This window comes from Theropithecus gelada, chromosome 18 (assembly GCF_003255815.1).
Source record: "Theropithecus gelada isolate Dixy chromosome 18, Tgel_1.0, whole genome shotgun sequence".
Classification (NCBI taxonomy): Eukaryota; Metazoa; Chordata; class Mammalia; order Primates; family Cercopithecidae; genus Theropithecus; species Theropithecus gelada.
In genome coordinates, this window is record NC_037686.1 from 23,620,317 (window position 1) to 23,641,389 (window position 21,073).

The window sequence follows — 21,073 nt, forward strand, 5'->3', positions numbered from 1 at the left end:
GTGTCGTGGCATGTGCCTGTAATCCCAGCTACTTAGGAGGCTGAAGCGGGAGAATCACTTGAACCTGGGAGGAGAAGGTTGCAGTAAGCCAAGATGGTGCCACTGCACTCCAGCCTGGGCAAGAAAGCCAGATCCTGCCTCAAAGAAATAAAAATAAAAATAAATAAAGCTATGTAGTAGATTCTCTGGTGGATAAGATAGGGAAGATTGTGTACAAAGGCAACGGTTAAGAGGCCACTCGGAGCAGCCCATAGGTAGCTAAGGAATGGAAAGAATGGAACAGGAGAGAGGTGAGTTATCCGTCCTGGAGAGGCAAGGAGAATTCAGATCATGAAGGGCCTCGTATGAGAAGCAGAAACACCTGGACCTTATCCGTAGTTGGTGGAAAGCCCAGGAAGATTTTCGGCAAGGTGGCATTTCAAGAGACAATTTATGTGGCAATATGGAAAACGGAGTCAAAGAATAAGATATATCCTTGCAGTGAGAAAAGATGGAGTGAGGCAGGCGGATCACTTGAGTCCAGGAATTTGAGTCCAGCTTGGGCAATACAGTGAGACCCTATCTTAAACAAACAAACAAACAGATTGGGAAGGTTTTGGGCAGCTGTTGAAGAAACAAAAGACCCAGGCAGATTGAAGAGAGAATTAAAAGGTAATGTTAACCATGGGGAGGAGAAAAAGGGAGGATGACTCAGATTCATGCCTGGACTTGCTAAGGGGATGGGAATACCGGAAAAGACTAGGTTTTGCAGAGGAATTTGATACATTTACCTAAGGACCTGGTGAATTTTAAGTTTCTGTGAACAAACAGGTGGGGATGACCAATAAATTGATAATGAGTCAGATGCTAATAACAATTCCGAGCTGGAAATAAAGGCTTAGGAATTTCCTGTACATACTTAGTGGGTCCATGGAGTTAAAGCTCTAGAAGTACAAGAGATTGCCTGCTGCATTTCACTGATTAAAATTTAACAATATCAAAAATTGAGTTCCTTACCCTTACTACTGACATCTCAAGTGCTTGAGAGCCACATGTGGCTAGTGACGACTACATCGGACAGCATGGACGTAAAACATCTTCATCATCACAAAACATTCTATTGGACACCATTAAAAGTGAGTATTGATCCAAAGAGAGAGGGCAAGTGGAAGGCAAAGGAAGGACCTTCCAAGGAAACTGCAGATATGTATGAAAAGTCAAATTCAAAAGCCAAGGTTGGAGAGAGAGAGAGCAGGGACTCCAGCACATCGGGGATATTTGACTTCTTCCAGCATGATACTGGGAGAAGCTCTGAGTTACTAAATGCCTTCCTTGAACTACATATTATAATGTGCACTTTCCATGCCATCTAAAACCACACAACCCAGTGAAAGGGACCCTGATTCCCATTTGCTACATTTCTTCTTATGACTATTACTGACAAATTTCAATTGTACACTTTTGCAGTTTTACTAATTGTTCACATATATGATCCCATACAGGGTAATCACTGACTTCATTTTCTAGTTGAATTAAAGAATGCAGTATCATTCTTTAAATATAAGCCAAGAATGTGCATGAAAGAAAAGCTTGCTAACCTAAAGCTGAAAAACTGACAATATGAGCCAAGTTTTTGTTCCCTGTGTCAGGCACTGACACAGTGGCACTGAGTGCTCTACTAGAGTTAGCTTATTTTTAATCATTTGAATTATCCTCGGGCAGAACATCATCCTTGATTGAGAGAACAGGAAACTGAGGACAACAGACGTTTGAAAATGTGTTAATGTTTCACAGATAATGGCAGAGGACCCCTGGATTCAAACTCAGATCAGTCTAAGTCATAAGTAAAAATTCCACAGTATTTGCTTCTAATCCCCACCTTCGGCAGAGCCCACCTTATGCAAAATCCTTAAGCAAATTTTTAAGGTCTATTGCAAAAGAACAATTATCTCAACAACTCCTTCTGAAGTACATGTTTATAGCTGAGAAATATGTGCTGGAGAAAAGCTGCTCCTACAAAGATCCTCAATTAGTGAAACAGACAACCAACGTTTGCAAAGGACAGAAATGAGCCCCTCATTTGATGGCATATGATTCTTCAGGTGTTTCCGCTACATCAGTTTTACACACAGAAGACGTAAACTCCTTGAAGGTAGGTAATGTCTGATACCTCTCAAGATCCTTCAGAGCACACACTTAAACCGATAAAATTGGGAAAATTGTATTAGCAAGGGCATGCAACCAGAATCTGTTAGGGGAATGTGTTGAGAAAGATGCAAGTTTTATTTTTCACACTTTTTTTTTTCTTTTCATTGTATACTTGAGTGGCAAATCACTTTTCTGAAGTCATTTAAATCAAGAGCAACACAGTGCATGCTCCTTAAAAACAGACTTCTCTAAATTATATTTTGGTCCAGAAGATACCCAACAACCTTGAATCTTTGTCTAAAGATAGCACAAAAAGTGTGTGTGTGTATAGTGTGTGTGTACATATATAGGATATCAAGGAGGTATATATAATGATCATATATACAAAATATATAATAATCTCACACACACACACACACACACACACACATGATCATTAAATGAAGTTACTATGTCTTCACCAGAGGACACATTAATACCATATGTGGGGCAGACTAAGCTGACTAAATTTCATGGCTTTAAATGATTATGATTTAATGTCTGGTTTTAGTTGTGACATGCAGTGACAATATCCCTATAGATCATATTATACATAAAGTAATTACAATTCATTTCACAAATAGCTGATAAAACTCATGATCTCACAATCTAGCCTCAAATACAAATCTAGTCCCTAGGTATTTTTGAGATTTGGGTCTTTGCCTTAAAAATCATCGATACCTGAAAAACACGTAGTAAACTGAGCATAACACACCAAGTTAATGTATTGAAGTTGTGCAGGGAGAAGAAAATTTATCCTAAAATGAATTCTTAAATATTTATCTTGATATAGTAGATTACTAATTGTTGCACTAATGAAAAATACTTAAATACTACCTTTTGAGATAAAGGAATAAAGTGATCTCCAAATGTATTTAAGCTGTGGTTACCTTATGCTTACATTGCAACCCTAGTGTCAACCAAGATATTCACCAATAATTCATTTAAAATTTAGGATAACAAACAAACAAAAATCCCAGGTAACCCAAAAAAGTTCCTGAGAGGAAAATAATTACATCTTCACACAAAGTCTTTAGAACATTATATTTCATAAAAGACAATGATAAAAAAGTACAAACATTTCCATGAGAAGCAAAAAAAGAAGAAAAGTGGGATACAAGAAATTACTAGCATGTATTTCAGTGCATTTATGTAGAAGCCTTTCATCTAAATAAATAAAATAATCTTAAGTACACTTCCTCTTTCTGATAAACAGTACTACGACCATTTTAGTTCTCTCAACTGGCATACTTGCAAATCCAAGACAATAAATCTAGAATAGTATTTATTTGAAAAACACATAAAGAAATATATCAAAGACAAGCAAAGGCCAAATAAAATGACAAAATCTGCTTTCACTTGTAGGAAGCCTCCGGAAAGAGAATATTGTATTGGACATTTTTCCACTTTGTTTTAAAACAGGTATCAGTATCTTGGCTGGCAAAAGGGTATATAAGGAAGTTTTTAATACATAACTGTATCTACTTAATATTATAAAGTTTTGTTACTGAATACCTTTTCACAAAAACAAAAACTTAAATGTAGATTTAAAAAATACTCATAAAACCTAGTTTTGGCAAAAAATTAACTATCTCCACTGTGAATTAGATATCATGTTACAGCAAATGTGTACTCTTTTCCTTTTCTTCTCTACAGACAGGCCCATTAGTCATTACTTCTTTCTGTAGTTGAAAAGCACCATGTAATTTTCCCAGTTAGTGCCACAGGGACCTCCTAGTAGCCCTAAGTCCACATATACGGGTTTCTTGACTTTGACACTAGGAAATACAACAGATGAGTTATCAGAGGATGTCTTCACAATTTCAGAAAGATCTCAATTTGCTTGACTTCATTTGTTTAGAAATGAAGTAATAATACTCTTTCCATAGACATACCTAGCATCGCACTGGATATGGAATAGGCAATCAATATATGCTCATTAATAAATCCTCCAAACATACTATAAAGAAGATAATTTGCATTTGCAATATATTTGTTAATCTTTATGTAATAATTTATTGTCATACAATGAAGATAAATGGGCACAGCTCTGTCACTTACAGAAACATATTAAGGTCACCGTTTATAGGCAGAAGTAATTTTAGGTCTACACTAAAAAAGCAAACCAAACAAACAAAAAGCAAACTAATTAGGTGGTTTTCACGAGATGAAAAACCATATTCAAAACGGAAAAAAAGAAAAGTGTTTATATCTCACTCCTGAAACAAAAATTAACATCAGACTTAAGAAAATAAGGCAGATACTAGTAGTACTAAGTTTTCTTGAAACTGTAAAATATATATAAAAATGAAAAGATACCGAATGTGGACAGCTCCACATTGATCAACAAATGTTAACATTCTCAATCTTTCATTGACTTTAAAAACTATGTAATAGAAACAGAAAATGAACTGATACACAAATTAAGTACAAATATCGTAATTTTCAGAAGATTTGATTTTTCATTATTTTGACTACCACAAAAAAACCTGAAATATAAATATTTTGGAAATAGCTCTAAGAAATATGAAAATATTTTGTTTGGTATTATAACTATCCATTTTCTCAAAGTGTAAGAATTCAATTATTTTATGATTTAGTTTGTGGTCATTTGTGTTATCAATATTGCCATAAAAATGACACTTTAAAATAAAACTTACAATCTGAGATAAATACCATAGTTCTGTTTTAGGTAAACAATCCTTGAGGCAAACAAATACTATCCAAACGTCTCTCATATATAGATTTCTATTGTTCATCATTGTTGTTGAAGATTCATTTTATAGATATTTAATTTTTTGTTTAAAATTTGTGAAAATATCAAGATATTTTAAAGAATCTTTACAATTGCTAATTAAAAAAAAAAATACCGTTTGGCTTTACTGTGGAAAAGTTCATCCAAAATTAAGATATGTACTTGATATCAGGTAGTAAGACCTTTTTTCAGAGAACAGTCGTATGAAGATAACTGGACAAAGTCCTGACAATCATGCAAACATATAAGATACTACATATAGAAGACATTATAGCATCAGTGCACTGAATAACTCATCATGTATTTTAAGATAATTCTATTAAATTATACTTTTTAGATACTACAAATAGAAGACATAATAGTATCAGCACACTGAATAACTGATCATGTATTTTAAGATAATTCTATTAAATTATACTTTCAGAAAGAAAATTTTAGTAGTTAATATCAGAGATACAATCTCTTAAAAGTGAAAAAAACAAAATATAATTTGAATGAAACTAACATTCAAGGGTCCCCTCCAAAAGTGAAATTCTGTCTGAGAACTAAACTTAAAATTTGTTTTTATCTACTAAGTATTTATCTTCATAAAAATAGAATATTTAATTCTTATCTAATAGTATAATTCATTTGTATATTATAAGCACTATTGGGTTTTCTTCCATAGATCATTCTTTTAAAAAAACTGACTTGATTTCTTTTTAAATGAAGATACTTTTTTTGGCTCTTCTGAACTGGAAATAATAAAAGTGCTGTTCACTGTGAATTAAAAAAAAATACAGAGTATAAACACACAACCTTGGAAACATTTTTTGAGGCACAAAATCCCTGACACACCAGAGATACATGAAAGACATTTAACATAAAGAGGTCCTTTATATCATGTCACATCACAACTTTTAAGATTTTCTTGGTAATACTCATGCAATATGCATAAACAATATGGTTGTGATTTCTAGCAAAATCAGATGAGATTGCAAGCAAGGAAAAACATAGGTAATCCCGGTAGGAAGAAAAGCTGTTTAAGTCCTTTCTTCTTTCCCTTTAAAGCCTAAGAAAGCTGTGACTTCTTCCACACAAAAGGCTGAGGTCTAAAGCTCAAAACTAGTATAACAGTTTACTGTATTAGTTGGCTGTCAATTATTGACAGTTCCTTCATTTCACACAAGGGTTAACCTTTGTTTAGTGACATAAATTTAGTGAGTTTTTTTTCATGCAAATAAAAAATGTCTATAAAAGTCCAATAAAGGTATAACCGATTACATGCAAAACTGCAACACATCTAATTTTTCAACAATTTGCACACATTAATTTATATCACATATATACAAAATATGTTTAAACGGAAATAAAAGCATTCTCTTGAATTAAATTATAGATTTTAGTATAAAAATTTTTCTCTTCATAGGGAGCTCTCTTAACTTCCAACCTTAAGTAGTGGCTTCCAGTTTCTGTGATGTTCGCCATAGGGGTGTGTCTCAGAGCAGGGAGGATGGGTGAGAGAAGGGTGACTGTATATAGTCCCACTCTGTAAACATTGAGGACTGCTGGCTCTTCTCAAGGAAAAGGGCACTGTGACACAGTCAATCGCTGACCTCCACTAAGAGTGCGCTCCAAGTTTATGATCCAGCATTGTGGTCTATCTTGCCACGACAGCCATTTCTTTTAATAGTCTTCGATTGGAGCTAACTCTGGCATGAGGTTTACAGATATGTTTGTATACAACCTATCAACCAGTATTTTTGGCCTATATATTAAATTGTTCAACCCATCGATGTACTGACGCTCCTTGGAATACCTTAGTAATTTATACCTATAGTTTTAGAGGAAAAAAAAAAGGAACAAAACATGTTCAAAAAGGAAAACTGATAAGGACTGTGTTCAAGGTCATCTTATAATTAAAGCACTTAATGCTCTTTACAATTTCTGGTTCTTGTGCATAATTTAAGAATCTCTAAACCATTATTCTAAATTAGCAATTTTACTACCCAAAAAATGCCACCTGAAAACATTATTTTGCACTTTTACAATTAGACATTTTTAGTAAATGAAATGTTACGTTTTGTTACGTAAATACTTTTACATAGTTAACCAGGCTCTTTAACGTAAATATATATATTTATTAATACATACATATCTCTTCAAAACAAGCACCAAAAATGCTTCCTTCTGTAAAGATTCCCTTCAGCAAAAAATACTTTCCTTCCATTATGAAAATTCCCTTCAGCAGCTTTTTTGGGGTTCAATGCATTTTTATTTACCTTTCATATATTCAACAGCTTTGGAAACCATGGTATCTGAAGATGACATTCAACTTACCGTCCTAAAAACTGGACTTCACCTCTATGGTGATGAGGAATTGACTTGTATTTTCCTAAGTCTCCCTCTGGTCTGGTTACATTATATCCAGCATAGTGAACTCTACAATACCATATATGGAAATGAAAATACAGGGAAATAAAATATGAAAATGGGTTATGTGAGTTCAATTTTAAAACACAAAAGAATGCTCTAATCCAGGGTTCCCCAACCCCTGGGCCACAAACCAGTATAGGTCTATGGCCTGCTGAAAACTGGGCCACACAGCAGGAGGTGAGCGATCATTACTGCCTGAGCTCCACCTCCTGTCAGACCACCGAACGGCATTAGATTTTCAGAGGAACACAAACCCTATTGTAAATGCACACGTGAGGGATCTAGTTTGCGTGCTCCTTATGAGAATCTAATGCCTGATGATCTGAGGTGGAACAGTTTTCTCCCGAAACCATCCTCCCAGGTCCATGGAAAAATTGTCTTCCAGGAGACTGGTCCCTGGTGCCAAAAAAGTTGGGGACTGCTGCTCTAATCTATATGTTGCCAGTAATTTCAGAAAGCAGTCTTAATGAAAAAAAGGAGAAACACAAAATAGGGTTTAGAAACCTCAAACATTTCCCATCCCGAAGAATCTTCTTGGAATAGATAAGTATTACAATTTACCTAATATAAATAAGATTTATAAAAATTCTATTAGTGAACAATTTGTACCTCAACATACCTGTTCCAAAGGTCATCATCTTCTCCTCCCCATCCCCAGAAGGCATTAGGAAAACCATTGATCTTTCTAAATTGTTCCACTGTCAGCCCACTTACACCACCAAAAAATTCTTTATATGGAAGACTAGAAAAGAAAGATACAGTATTCTAAAAATAAAATCATAATAGTTTCCCATGTGAAATGAAGGTTTCAGTCTTTTGTGTGCTTTGCAAAATATGCCTTTATATTCTATATAGACAATTGTTAGAAAATGCGAAGTACAGCAAGATACAAAACATCTTTATATTCTAGTGACACAAGTACATGTAAATGTGTTATGTTAAACGTAAAGCACTTATGGAAACCTAAATTTAATATTTAGTATACAAATAAGACTCAAAACAAAACCTGTAAGGCTCAAAACCCAGTGCCCCAAAATTGTATATTTTGACAACAAAAGTAAACATGATTAAGTATATTAATAATGGTCAATGCATGTCAGATGTTCCTAAGTTAGTAACACTTAAAAAATTAACTGAATTATAAATGCATTATTTATTATATAAAGCAGGATAAATATCAATTACAAAAGACAACTCTAGCATTTAATTTTCTAGTTGCCTACTTTTATAATGATCTTATCTGTCAGGATTATACTCTCAAAATATTTACGGATATTTACAAATATATTCATTTTCAATGCACTGATATTTACAGAAATAACTATATTTTTATTTGGATTTTATTTTCCTTACCCTTCCCTAACTCTCATTCCAAGGAATGTGTCAAACGATGCAATGTGTTTAAAGTTTTCTAAACTTTATTTTTACTCAGCTAAACTGTGTGTTTAGGTATAGATTGGCTTTCTGACGCTTAGGCAGCGTCCCTAGACCTGCAACCCTGAATACATTCCCGTGGACTGAAACATGCCCCTGGGGAGCAGATGTCAGAGCAGAGAAAACGTGACCATGCACAGCACCCAAAAATCAAGCTGAGGGAAACCTGGCTGCGACCACAGCAAAGCTGTCTCAGAGGAGGGAGCTTTTCGTTAGAGACTCGCCTCACATTCTGAGAAGGACGTGCTGTCTGCCAGCTGAGGTCTTGTGTGGCACACAGACCAAGGAACAGTAGTTCCTTCATGGAAGCCTAGGGTTGTAGGAGAAAGCAGTCTTGCCCTCACCCTAGGTCAAAGGTACTCCAAGATGGTAATAGCAACACTGGTATCCTAAAGACAACCATACTCTCCTGAGACCTCTCAAGGCTCACTCTTGGGAGCTTAGTGTTCTGGTATTTTAGTAAGATTAGCTGGGGGTTCCACAGGGCCAATACGCTTTCTTGGCACCGTGTACTTCCCACATCAGATGGATTATTCTTGCCCAGGCTAGTAGTTTAGGAAAAACCTGAGATTGTCAGATAGGGAGACATGAATAAATGTGTCTGTGTGTTTACTGACGTGTATAAATCAGCAAGCCTATCAATTCCATTTACTGCTCTAAGTGGAAATAATCAATTGTACTATACAAAGAATGGAAAGTTAGGTAAAATGAAGGTATAACAGATAAACTAAAGAGAAAACAAAATCCAACAAGTCAAACTCTTGCAGTGTTTATCTTACACTGTCCAAAGTGGGAGAGACACCACACCTGAGGGTCTGAGTTCTCTGGTCAGCAGCAGTGTGGCCACCACTGTGGGGCAGGGACGCTTCACCAGGCTTCATCCCACAGCTGAAGTCTATGCACTGTCCAGCCCAGGCCTTGATCTACTGCCATTCTCCCTGAGCTACATTCTAATTACTATCCAAACGTCCAAGATGCCTAACCAATCCAGGGACTAGTCTAGATGGATATGAATACAGCTGACCCTTGAACAACACAGGTTTGAGCTGCACAAGTCCACTGATACACAATTTTTTTTTCAATAAAAGTTACATTGAATGTGCCTCTTCTGCCTCCTTTTCCATCTTCAACTCTTTCACCTTGCCACCCTTGGGACCCCAAGACCAACCCCTCCTCTTCGTTAGCCTACTCCACATGAGGACGATGAGGATGAAGACCTTTAGGATGATCCACTTCCACTTAATGGACAGTAAATACATTTTCCCTTCCTTATGATTTTCTTAATAACATCATCTCTCTAGCTTACTTTATGGTAAGAATGTGGTATACAGTACACATAACATACAAAATACGTGTTACTCAATTGTTTACATTATTGATAAGGCTTTTGGTTAACAGTACGCTATTAGTAGTTAAGCTTTTGGGGAGTAAAAAGTTATACTAGATTTTCAACTGCATTCTGGTGGGGGAGGGGGGCAGTCACCACTCTAACCCTTGCATTACTCAAGGGTCAACTGTGTTTATTAGAAATTGACATTTACAACTTAACAACAAATTATTTAGACAAAAAACAAATTAATTTAGAATTTAACAATTAATTTAGAATTCCTAGTTTATATGACCTTTATGATTTTTTGTGTGTGTGTGAAAATCAGTTACCCTGTATCTAATTGGATTCTAGCAAACTGACCAAAATCACGTTTCCAGAAGTGATAAGAACCAGATTGTGAACCTTGATGGCCTTCTTCAAGGTAACCCCATACTCAAAGTTCAGATACAGAGGTAACAAAGAAAAAGGTTTTCTAATGATAACAATGACTAGCAAAAAAAAAACACAAACAAACAAAACGAAGGAGGAGGAGAAGGAGGAGGTGGAGAAGGAGGAGCGGAAGGAAGGAAGAAAGAGTAAGAAGCAGGGAGGGGGAAGGAGGGAGCGGGAGTGGGGAGGACGAAGAGGAAGAAAAAAGCAAGCATTATTTTCCTGCTTGTGTCAGACTTTTTGCTTCTCTCTACTCTGTTGATTAGCACTAGGCAAAACTGTGACACAGGCAACATCTTCCTGCCCTAAGCAACAAAAAGCTTTCTTTTCTCTCCACTCCCATTAGCCAATGAAAACTGTGATCCTTTCCCCAGGTTAGACCTGCATTCTTTCATGTCCTTTTAAGTTACTATCTCAGCTCTGATAACTGTTCACATTTTAAATTATCTCCAATTAGAGAAGGAAAAGATTTGGTTTTCTTATTATGAAGGGGCAGGTCAAGAATGCATAGTTTAGGAAGAAGATAAACAGCACTTTGTGGCCCTCCAAACCATCACTGGGGGAGAGCAGACAGGAGTCAAGATGAGTTATGCACCTACCACACAGCAGGCACAGAGCACATGTGATCTCACAGCAGCAATATGGATGGGATCTATTATCCCAGTGAACAAGGAATATACCTTCAGAGATGCAAGTGACTAACCTGTAAGTCCTGGAACTGTAAGTGTGAGAACCCAAGTTTAAATCTGTGTGTGTTTCACTGCAGAAACCAGGCTCTCTTTCCCACCACACCACATTCAAACCTCTGTGTAAGGAAGCACCCACGGGAACGAAAAGCCACTCTGTGTCCTGGCTCCCCAGGAGGACATGATAGAGTTAAAGATGATATTCTTGGGGTTCTTGAGTTCTCTCAGATTTAGGGACATAATGCAGCTACCATTTCAATGCTATGACTGTGCAATTACATCGTACAATATCAGGAATGGTGCACACTACTTACATATACATGTATTTATCCAGCTTTGCAGCAAAATGACGTGGCATTTCTCCACATCCGTAATAGTTTCGGTCGTTTTCAGGTAGATGATCCACATCGTGGAAGATTACACAGTCCCAGACACTGTCTTTCATGGCCTCTTTGAAGCCCACATTGAAGAGCATTGCACGGTTAAAAGGTTGTGTGCCAGTCTTCATGGAGCAGACCGAGAGAAGAAAATAGAAATGTACTCACACTTCATCATCTTTTTTTCTTTTCTTTTTTTTTTTCTTTTTACTAGAGACAGGGTTTCAACATGTTGGCCAGTCTGGTCTCCAACTACTGACCTCATGATCCGCCCACCTTGGCCTCCCAAAGTGCTGGGATTACAGACGTGAGCCACCGCACCGGGCCCCCATCTGACTTTTTTCTATTATTTTTCAAACTTGTTGCATTATGGTCAAATGATTACAATAATTAGACCCAAATGAAATAGACAAATAATAAACACACTTCAGGATTTTCAAATATACTGTTTAAATTTACTTACTATATTATTTTATAATTTAACAACATAGAAGAAAACAGTGTATAGTCCATTAGTACATCAGCACATTTACATAATTGATATTTCTGCTCTACTTCAAACACATCAGGATATAGATTACTTGTGGCGAGAAAAAAAAGTCATTAAAAATAATATAGGTTTTATTTTTTTAGTGGAGCTTGCCATATGCTGTCAAGACTAAGAGAAAAGTGGAAATGACTCAACAGTGACCCTTCTCTAAAGTACTAACACCAGGGAGGTCTAACTTTCTATTATTAATGCTTATAATAAATACCAAGAGCATTTTAGAGAAAAAACAATTGGAACTTATTACACAAAGCCCAACTTCCTTTATTACAACCATTTTCCTTTATTATTACAGAAAATACATTAAAGTACATGGGCAATAAATAGTTTCTATTATTGCTTATGATAAAGATTAAGGGCATTTTAAGGGACGAAAAATAGAATTTTATTATACAGAACCCAACTCCCTATATTACAACCATTGTCCTTTATTTATCAGTGAACATATATTAAGGTGCACTGGCAATAAAAAACCTTCATTCTGCATCTGAAGAAAATTAAAGAGCATTTACCAATGTCTTAGCAACATTTATCAAAACCATTTCTAAAATATATTTAAAAAAGGATCATTACAGAAGTGAATGAGACACACATTGTAGTCATCATCAGAGCGCTGCCTCAAGAGTGAAAAATTACTAATTTTTAGTCCTAGGCCTTGCACTAACTTGAGGTAATAGAAGTCACTATTTTTTACAGCCTCTTTTTTCACCAGTGAAATAGAATAAAAAGAAAAGGGAGTTAAATTATAATGTTATGACTAGTACATCAACATCCGCTTTAACAAACTACTTTCCTTTAAGGTTTTAAAAATCGTTTTTATTAAACGTGGACATAACACTCAAAGGCTTATAACAGAAATAAAAAGTTCCATAGCTAATCCATCTCCATCCCCCAGGAGCAATACATTTCAACTCTTCCCATTTATTCTGGTATTTATCTACATATTTTGAGGAAATTAGAGTCCTGATATTTCTTGCTTCTTTCACTTTACACACTGTCTCTTGACTTCTTATCATGGTAGTGGAGGACTTAAACCACCACACCTCTTGCCCCTACCTCTATTCTCCCAATACAGTTTTAACATAATTTTTGGTTAAATCAAGAATTTACATTATTAGGACTATGTAAATATTTAATATTTCTTCAGTGATGAATAAATTGATTCTGTTTTCTTTTGCAAACTGGGAGTAACTATAGTTTTCTATATAACTACTATATTATTACTTTGTACAAAAGGCCCAAGAAATACGCCCTACACCTATTAATAATTGATGTAATCATTCAAACACATCAAATCATCTATCAATTCCTTCTCCATCTCTCAAGCCCAACTCTCCCTTGCCCTCTCCAGACCATGTGTGACTATCAGCTGGGTCGTCTTCACGCCCTAAATCACCCACGCCTTTTCCTTGGCTTTCTCAATTTGCTGAGGCACATTCTTCGGGAGCTTCCTAAGTAAAGACCCATGGAGAATATGTTTTTAGCCAATTAATGACTGAAAATGCCATTAGTCGACTCTCACATTTGTCATTTTGACTGGGTAAAAAATTCCAGGGAAAAAAAATTTTCCAGTATTGCTGAGAATGTTCATAGGTTTCTGATTCATAATCATGTATCATTTTTCCTAGAATTCCCAGCATTCTAAAACTTCTGTAATATCTTCTTTTCCATTTGTATTCTAAAATTTTAAAATAATACATTTCAAGGCAGATTTGTATCTTACTCATGTGTGCACGTGGGGCCCCTTTAATCTAAAGATTCCCACCCTCACTTTGGGGAAATTTTCTCATGGTCTGTGGTCATTTGTCTCTCACTCCCCTCAAATTTTTTTCTGCTGTATTTTTTTACAGTACCTTGATTAGTGAATGTTATTAACTATCTACTGATGTGTAACAAATCATAGCAAAATTTAGTGGCTTAAAAAAGTAATAGTATCAGCCTGGGCAACATGGTGAAACTCCAACTCTACAAAAAATACAAAATTTAGCCAGGCATGGTGGCATGTGCCTATAGTCCCAGCTACTCCGGAAGCTGAGGTGGGAAGACAGCTTGAGCCCGGGAGGTCGAGGCTGCAGTGAGTCGAGATTGCATCACTGTACTCCAGCCTGGACAACAGAGAGAGACCCTGTCGAATGAATGAATGATTGAATGAATGAATGAATGAAATAATCATTTATCATGCTGATGGCTTCTGGGGAGAGGGAATTCTGGGAGCAGCGTGGAGATGCCTCAACTCTGCTCCATTAAGTTCAGGGCCTCAGCTGGAAGACTAAAGGCTGGGCAGCTGGACACGTTGGAAGGCTTGACTAGGGGCAGAAGGATCCACTTCCAAGGTGACTCACTCGCGTGGCTGTGAGATGGTGCTGGCAAGCCGGCTCTTCTCCACAGGGCTGCTTGGGCATCCATATGACAGGGCAGCAGCCTTCCCCAACAGCAACTGATCCAAGAGATCAAGGCGGAAGCAGCAACATCTTTTATGACCTAGCCTCAAAAGCCATGTACTGTCCCTCCCACAGTATGCGGCTCCCCGTGCAAAGCAGTCCTTATTCGCTGTGGGAAGAGACTACACCAGGTCTGATTACAAGGAGGCAAAGACCCCTGGGGGCCACCTTAGAGGGTGGTTACTTCCATGACATACTGGTACTCTTAGATTCTTTTATTTTCTTAGCTTTGGTTCTATTTGGGGGAGTTATTTCATCTTCCAGCCATTCTATTGAAAGTTTTGTTTTAGTTATTTTCATTTTTTCAATAACTTTCTTATTCTCTGATTATTCTTCATGGTACACTATTTCTGTTCCATAGATTATCTTTCCTTCCCTCATTACAGATCCTGATGGTGAGATTTTGTTCTTTTTCAAGATTTCCTCTGCTTCCTCCATTATCTGTATTTTCTACACTTCCTTTTTGGCTTGCATTTGTCTCCTCCTGTGGAGGATTTCTTCAGATATCTGGGGATCCTTGACTTGCCCAATCATGTTGGAGAATAAGGCACTCAACAGGTGAGGGTGAAATGGGAAAAGTTCCCTTATGCCCCTCACAGGGTATACGATGCGGGTGTGGCTCGCTTCTTCAGTGCCCTGCTACTCAAACCTCTAGGGGAAACAGGCAGACGGGCAGGTTGTGGGGCTCTGAGCCCACGGCAGTGTCTGGGGGTGAATGTTTACAGCTGAAGCCTCGGTGGGCCTGTGTTACATACAGTATGTTCTTTCAGTTTAGCCGTCCATAGGTGGCTTGTGTTTATCAGCTCAGTTACACTCTCTGCCTTATCACAAGGACAGAGGGCTTCCTGTATCCCATTTCTTGCCTTGGTGTCCCGGAAGAATCAGATCACGTGGGCGCTTGGAGAACGAGTGCAAGGTTTTATTGAGTGGAAGTAGCTCTCAGCAGATGAATGGGGAGCCAGAGGGAGATGGAGCGGGAAGGTGGTTTTCCCCTGGAGTTGGGCTGCTCAGAGGCCGGGCTCTCCTCCAACAGCCCTGGTCAAACTTGGTGTTGTTCCACCAGTCGATGGCCTGCCGGCGTCTGCCGGTGTGGTATGCTCTTCCGCTGGTGTGTTCCTCTCAACATCCACCTGCTTGTGTCTCTTCCTGCCAGGATCTCGGGGGCTTTTATAGGATGGGGGCATGATAGGCCAGGGTGGTCTTGGGAAATGCAACAATTGGGCATGAAAACAGAAATGCTTGTCCTCACCTAGGTCATGGGACAGGCCCAGCAGTGAAGCCTTCACCAGGGACCCACCCTTCTCTACCAAGCACTTCCCTGCCCACCTCCCGTATCAAGAGGAATACATATGCAAGTATTATTGCAAACCACTCTTGACCCATATAAGCACAGACACACACACACATCCCTGAACCAAACTGAAACAACAAACAAAAGTAGGCACGGCTCAGGAAGCAGCAATGCCTTTCTTTATTCAGGACAGAAAACCCTGGCATCATGTTTGACTTTTCTCCATCACTCAGGCTACAATACCCAATTCATCAGCAACTCATACCACTTTAAAACCCAAGGTGGCCGAAACCCAACCACTGCTCACCACCTCCTCCACGACCACAGCTGCCCAAATGGTAACCATCTCCTACCCGGACAACTGCTAAAGCTGTCTGATGCTCTCCTTGCGTTAGCCATGTCCCTCTACAGCTATTATTCTTAACACAGTAGCCAGAGTCACTTTGTAAACTTAGATTAAGTTGCTCCTCTACTTAAGACATTCCAGAAGGCAGTGGAGGGTTTTAAGTGGAGGAGAGACTTACATTAGGTCAGTATACATTAATACAAAACTACCACCTATCACATACATCTCAATGTGAAATATGAGGTAACAATACCAAAAGTGGTACAAGCTGGCATGGAGAACTGGTCTTCAAGTGTTACCAGACTTTCTTTAGGTTTCTAAAACATCACTTTATCCAGTGTCTTCTGAAGGTTTTACATAAAGGAATGACTTAATCTACCTGACACAGGATAATCCAAGCCCTCACCCTGCACTTCCTTATTTGCTTCTCTGATTTCCTCCCCAGAATGTTCCTCAGCTGATGCTCTGGCAACACCGACCTCTTTGCTCGAACACACCAAGTATTCTCCTGCCTTCTCCAGAGTGCACAGCCTCTACATGAGCATGGCGTTCTCCTCTACATCATTCCAGGATGCTCTGATCTCACCTCCCCAGAGAGGTCTTCCCCAAATGCTCTGCAAAAAAGAGCACCTCTACCCGCCCTTACCACCCTCTGCCCTGAGTGCCATGGAGATACTGCACAATGATTTACTACTGCCCGTCCTTCTGGGCCAGCAAAAGAAGGGACCTTGTCTGGTTTGTTCACTGCCATATTCCTTTTGTTGAATGAATGAAACTGGGCTGCAGGGAGCTGATAAAGTGACAGGCTGGCCTTTTCCTTTAGAGACTTTCAAATATCAGATTTGGACTCTTTTTCCTGGAGATAATTTATTTCTCTAGCGAAGACACCACTACCTCCTGCCACAGCTTGAGGGGTGGGGGGATTCACACCGGGCTGTTGGCTTCAAAAGGCCAGACAGGGAAGGCCTGGGGTCCCTAAGATCAGCATGCAGACTTACTCAATTCCCCTGGTTTTAGGCCCTACCACACAGCTGCGTCAGCACTCTCAGGAGCTTCCTGCTACACTTTTTCCACAGGATCAACTGGAAAAAGTTGTTACAAGATACAACAGAGTAATCACCTGGCAGTACAAGTAAAGATGAGCAACTGGGAATGTGGCTGTTTTGTAGTCAAACTTTTAAACAATCTCCTTACTTTAGCACAGTGCTTCAGCCTACCTTCAGTGACAGCACTGAGACAGAGGTGTGTCCAGCAAATTGACTCTAGTCTTGTCACATCACCCTCTACAAGCACGTGGGTTTGCACATCCTCTGTTCTGCTAGGCATTAGCACTCCATCTGCTTCCTGACTTAACAGAAACGTGTGAAAATCTCTCACCCACGACTTTCTGTCCTTGAGGTTTAATAACTTTTCAAAAGTTTTTTTTCTTTCACTCTCATTTTAGGAGTTTGGAAAGAAGTAGTGAACCCATGTCCATCCTCCATATTTAACTAGAATTCCTGAGCTGCTCTTCAGTTGCTTAGCACTCCCCGGGTACCTGTCTAGCAGAAAAATTACTTTTCTATTTCAAATATGGTGAAGATGTTTCTAGCTCAAAACCTCACTCCATCAAATACACGGTCCTGAATTAATACTGATCAAGCCTGAGACTCAGACTTAAAAGGTTTGAAAATAAAAACGCAGACCTTAATTGCCTTGCAAAGATTGCTTCATCACATACACCAAATAACCAGTCAACTCTCAGAATAATATGCCTTTAAAAACAGAGACAGGCCACAGTGACTCATGCTTGTAGTCCCAGCACTTTGGGAGGCTGAGGCAGGTGGATCATGAGGTCAGGAGATCGAGACCATCCTGGCAACATGGAGAAACCCTCTCTCTACTAAAAATACAAAAATTAGCTGGGTGTGGTGGCACATGCCTATAGTCCCAGTTACTTGGGAGGCTGAGGCATGAGAATCACTTGAACCCAGGAGGTAGAGGTCGCAGTGAGCCAAGATCGCGCCACTGCACTTCAGCCTGGCAACAGAGCGAGACTCCGTCTTAAAACAAACAAACAAGCAAACAAACCACAGAGACAGCTCTCTCACCTCTCAATACATTATGCGGAATTGAATTTTACACAAAGGAAACCAGCACTTTCCTAGATCAGTAAAACTGATGTACAAATCTACAACCACAGCTACCATGAAAGCAGATAAAAATTTTCACTTGTTAGGTAAAAAAAAGTCACATTTCAGAGTATAGACTATTACATTAAAAAGTACATAAGGCACAAAACTTAAAGGATGATTTATACACACAGAAGTATGGTATGTTATATTAAATACCAAGCATTTCCATGGAGAAAAAGCAGAGGTAAAAAGCTAAGAGTGAGAAACTAAAAAAAAAAAAAAAAAAGAAGGCAGATTTAGAATAAAGGAACTGGAGACACTACAACCATCTTAGGAATAAAAAATTTGAGTATTTTCCAAAAATTAGCCGGACATGATGGTGAGTGCCTGTAATCCCAGCTACTCGGGAGGCTAAGGCAGGAGAATCACTTGAACCTGGGAGGCAGAGGTTGCAGTGAGCCAAGACTGCGCTATTACACTCCAGCCTGGGCGACAGAGGGAGACTCCATCTTAAAAACAAAAATTTTTTTGAGTATTTTCTACCAAAAGAAAAGATAAAAGTATCTAATAATACAAGCCAGGTAACTTTGTCTATCATTTATACTGTTACTTATCTATTGAAAACTAAGGAAATAAAGCCTAGTGGACTTTTTAGTAGACACTGACAAGCAGAGTCAATGGAACGCAGAGACCAGAAACAGACCTGCATACATATGACGTGTATATGTTAAGTGATTTTCAACAAAGGTGCTAAAGCAATTCAATGGTAAAAACAGTCTTTTCAACAAGTGGTGATGAAACAACTACATGAAACTTCACTCTTAGCTCATATCATATCTAAAGATTAACTCAATGATTAGCCTAAGTGTAAGCTTAAAACTATTAAGCTTCTGGAAGAATGAGAAAATCATAGAGAACAATTTCTCAAATATAATACAAAAAGCACAAGCTATAAAAACAAAAATCAATAAATTGGACTTCCATCAAAATTTAAAACTTGCTTTTCAAGAGTCAAAAAAATAAAAAGGCAAGCCATAGACTACAAGATATTTGCAAAACGTATGTCTTACAAAAGACTTGTATTTAAAATATATAAAGAATTCTTACAACTCAGTAAAACAAAGACAACTCAATTGAACAATGAGCAAAAGAGCTGAACAGAAATTTCACCGAAGAAGGCCTATGGGTAGCAAATAAGTGAATGAAAAGATGATTGACATTAGTAATCAGGGAAGTAAGATACTACCACAGACCCACTAAAATGGCTAAGATTAAAAAGACTGACCATACCAAGTGCTGGCAATGATGTAAAGCAATTGGAAAGGTCAATATACATTAACAGAAAATTACCATCTATCACATACACTTAAATGTGAAATATGAGGTGACAATACCAAAGTGATATAAGCTGGCATGGAGAACTGGTCTTTAGGTGTTATCAGATCTTTTTTAGGTTTCCAAAACATCACTCTGTCCATGTTTAGAAATAATGTAGAAAATTACATTCTTTCTTTTTTTTTTTTTTAATTTTTTGAGACGGAGTCTCGCTCTGCCGCCCAGGCTGAAGTGCAGTGGTGTAATCTTGGCTCACTGCCACCTCCACCTCCTGGGTTCAAGCAATTTNTTTTTCTTTTTTTTTTTTTTTTTTTTGAGACGGAGTCTCGTGCTGTGTCACCCAGGCTGGAGTGCAGTGGCGCGATCTCGGCTCACTGCAAGCTCCGCCTCCCAGGTTCACGCCATTCTCCTGCCTCAGCCTCCGAGTAGCTGGGACTTTCCCGCCACCACGCCCGGCTAGTTTTTTGTATTTTTAGTAGAGACGGGGTTTCACCATGTTAGCCCGGATGGTCTCGATCTCCTGACCTCGTGATCCACCCGCCTCGGCCTCCCAAAGTGCTGGGATTACAGGCTTGAGCCACCACGCCCGGCCGGGTTCAAGCAATTTCTTGCCTCAGTCTCCCAAGTAGCTGAGATTACAGGTGCCCACCATCATGCCTGGCTAATTTTTGTATTTTTAGTAGAGATGAGGTTTCACCATCTTGGCCAAGCTGTTCTTGAACTCCTGACTTTGTGATCCACCTGCCTCGGCCTCCCAAAGTGCTGGGATTATAGGCATAAGCCACCACACCAGGCCAAATTCTTTCTTTATATATACACTTTATAGCCTTTAAACAAAGACTACAAAAAGTAAGTCAGGGTCATTTCAACTATTTGAATTAACTATGTTAAAGAATTATGATGCATTCAGCTTTGATAGCCTCTGTTCAGAAACAAAAGGAATAAGCTTTTTTTGACAATATTTTAAAATTCCATTCTCCACCTGGTTATCTCTTTTAAAGAATCATAGAATCTCAAATTTGGAAGGGATCTTGGGCATCACATCGTTTAGTCTTCCATGTAATGTACGCCTTTTTTTTTTTTTTTTTTTTTTTTTTGACCTGTCAGCTCACTGGATGCATATTTACTTACCAACTGTAGAGCTGGGTCTATATCCTACAACAGAAACAGTCAAGGTTTCTCTACCAAGAAAGATGATTTTGAAAATGAAAAACTGAAAACAGGACAGAAAATGTTTAATGTATACTACTTTTTGTTTTTAGGTTTAATAACTGGCTCTCATTTAGGTGTCTCTGATTACCTAACAAAGTTAATCCAATATTGATTTTCAGGGATAGCCAGCAACTACCCCACAGTACAAAGAAATCCTCAATCGAGAATAACCTATGCTTTGCTATTGAGTTAAAA

At 38.2% G+C, this 21,073-nt stretch overlaps 1 protein-coding gene across 3 annotated transcripts in view; it reads right to left on the reverse strand.

Moving 5' to 3' along the window:
- Positions 1-3,196: 3,196 nt before the first annotated feature.
- B4GALT6 (beta-1,4-galactosyltransferase 6) overlaps positions 3,197-21,073 on the reverse strand; it is a 64,263-nt gene continuing 46,386 nt past the window's right edge. For all 3 annotated transcript variants that reach the window (XM_025365006.1, XM_025365005.1, XM_025365007.1), the window contains 4 exons: positions 11,530-11,717; positions 7,956-8,078; positions 7,241-7,342; positions 3,197-6,734 (listed from right to left, as the gene is read on the reverse strand). In XM_025365006.1, the coding sequence (XP_025220791.1) occupies positions 6,587-6,734; positions 7,241-7,342; positions 7,956-8,078; positions 11,530-11,717 (561 nt within the window). In that variant the 3' untranslated portion in view covers positions 3,197-6,586. The remainder of the gene's footprint in view (positions 6,735-7,240; positions 7,343-7,955; positions 8,079-11,529; positions 11,718-21,073) is intronic.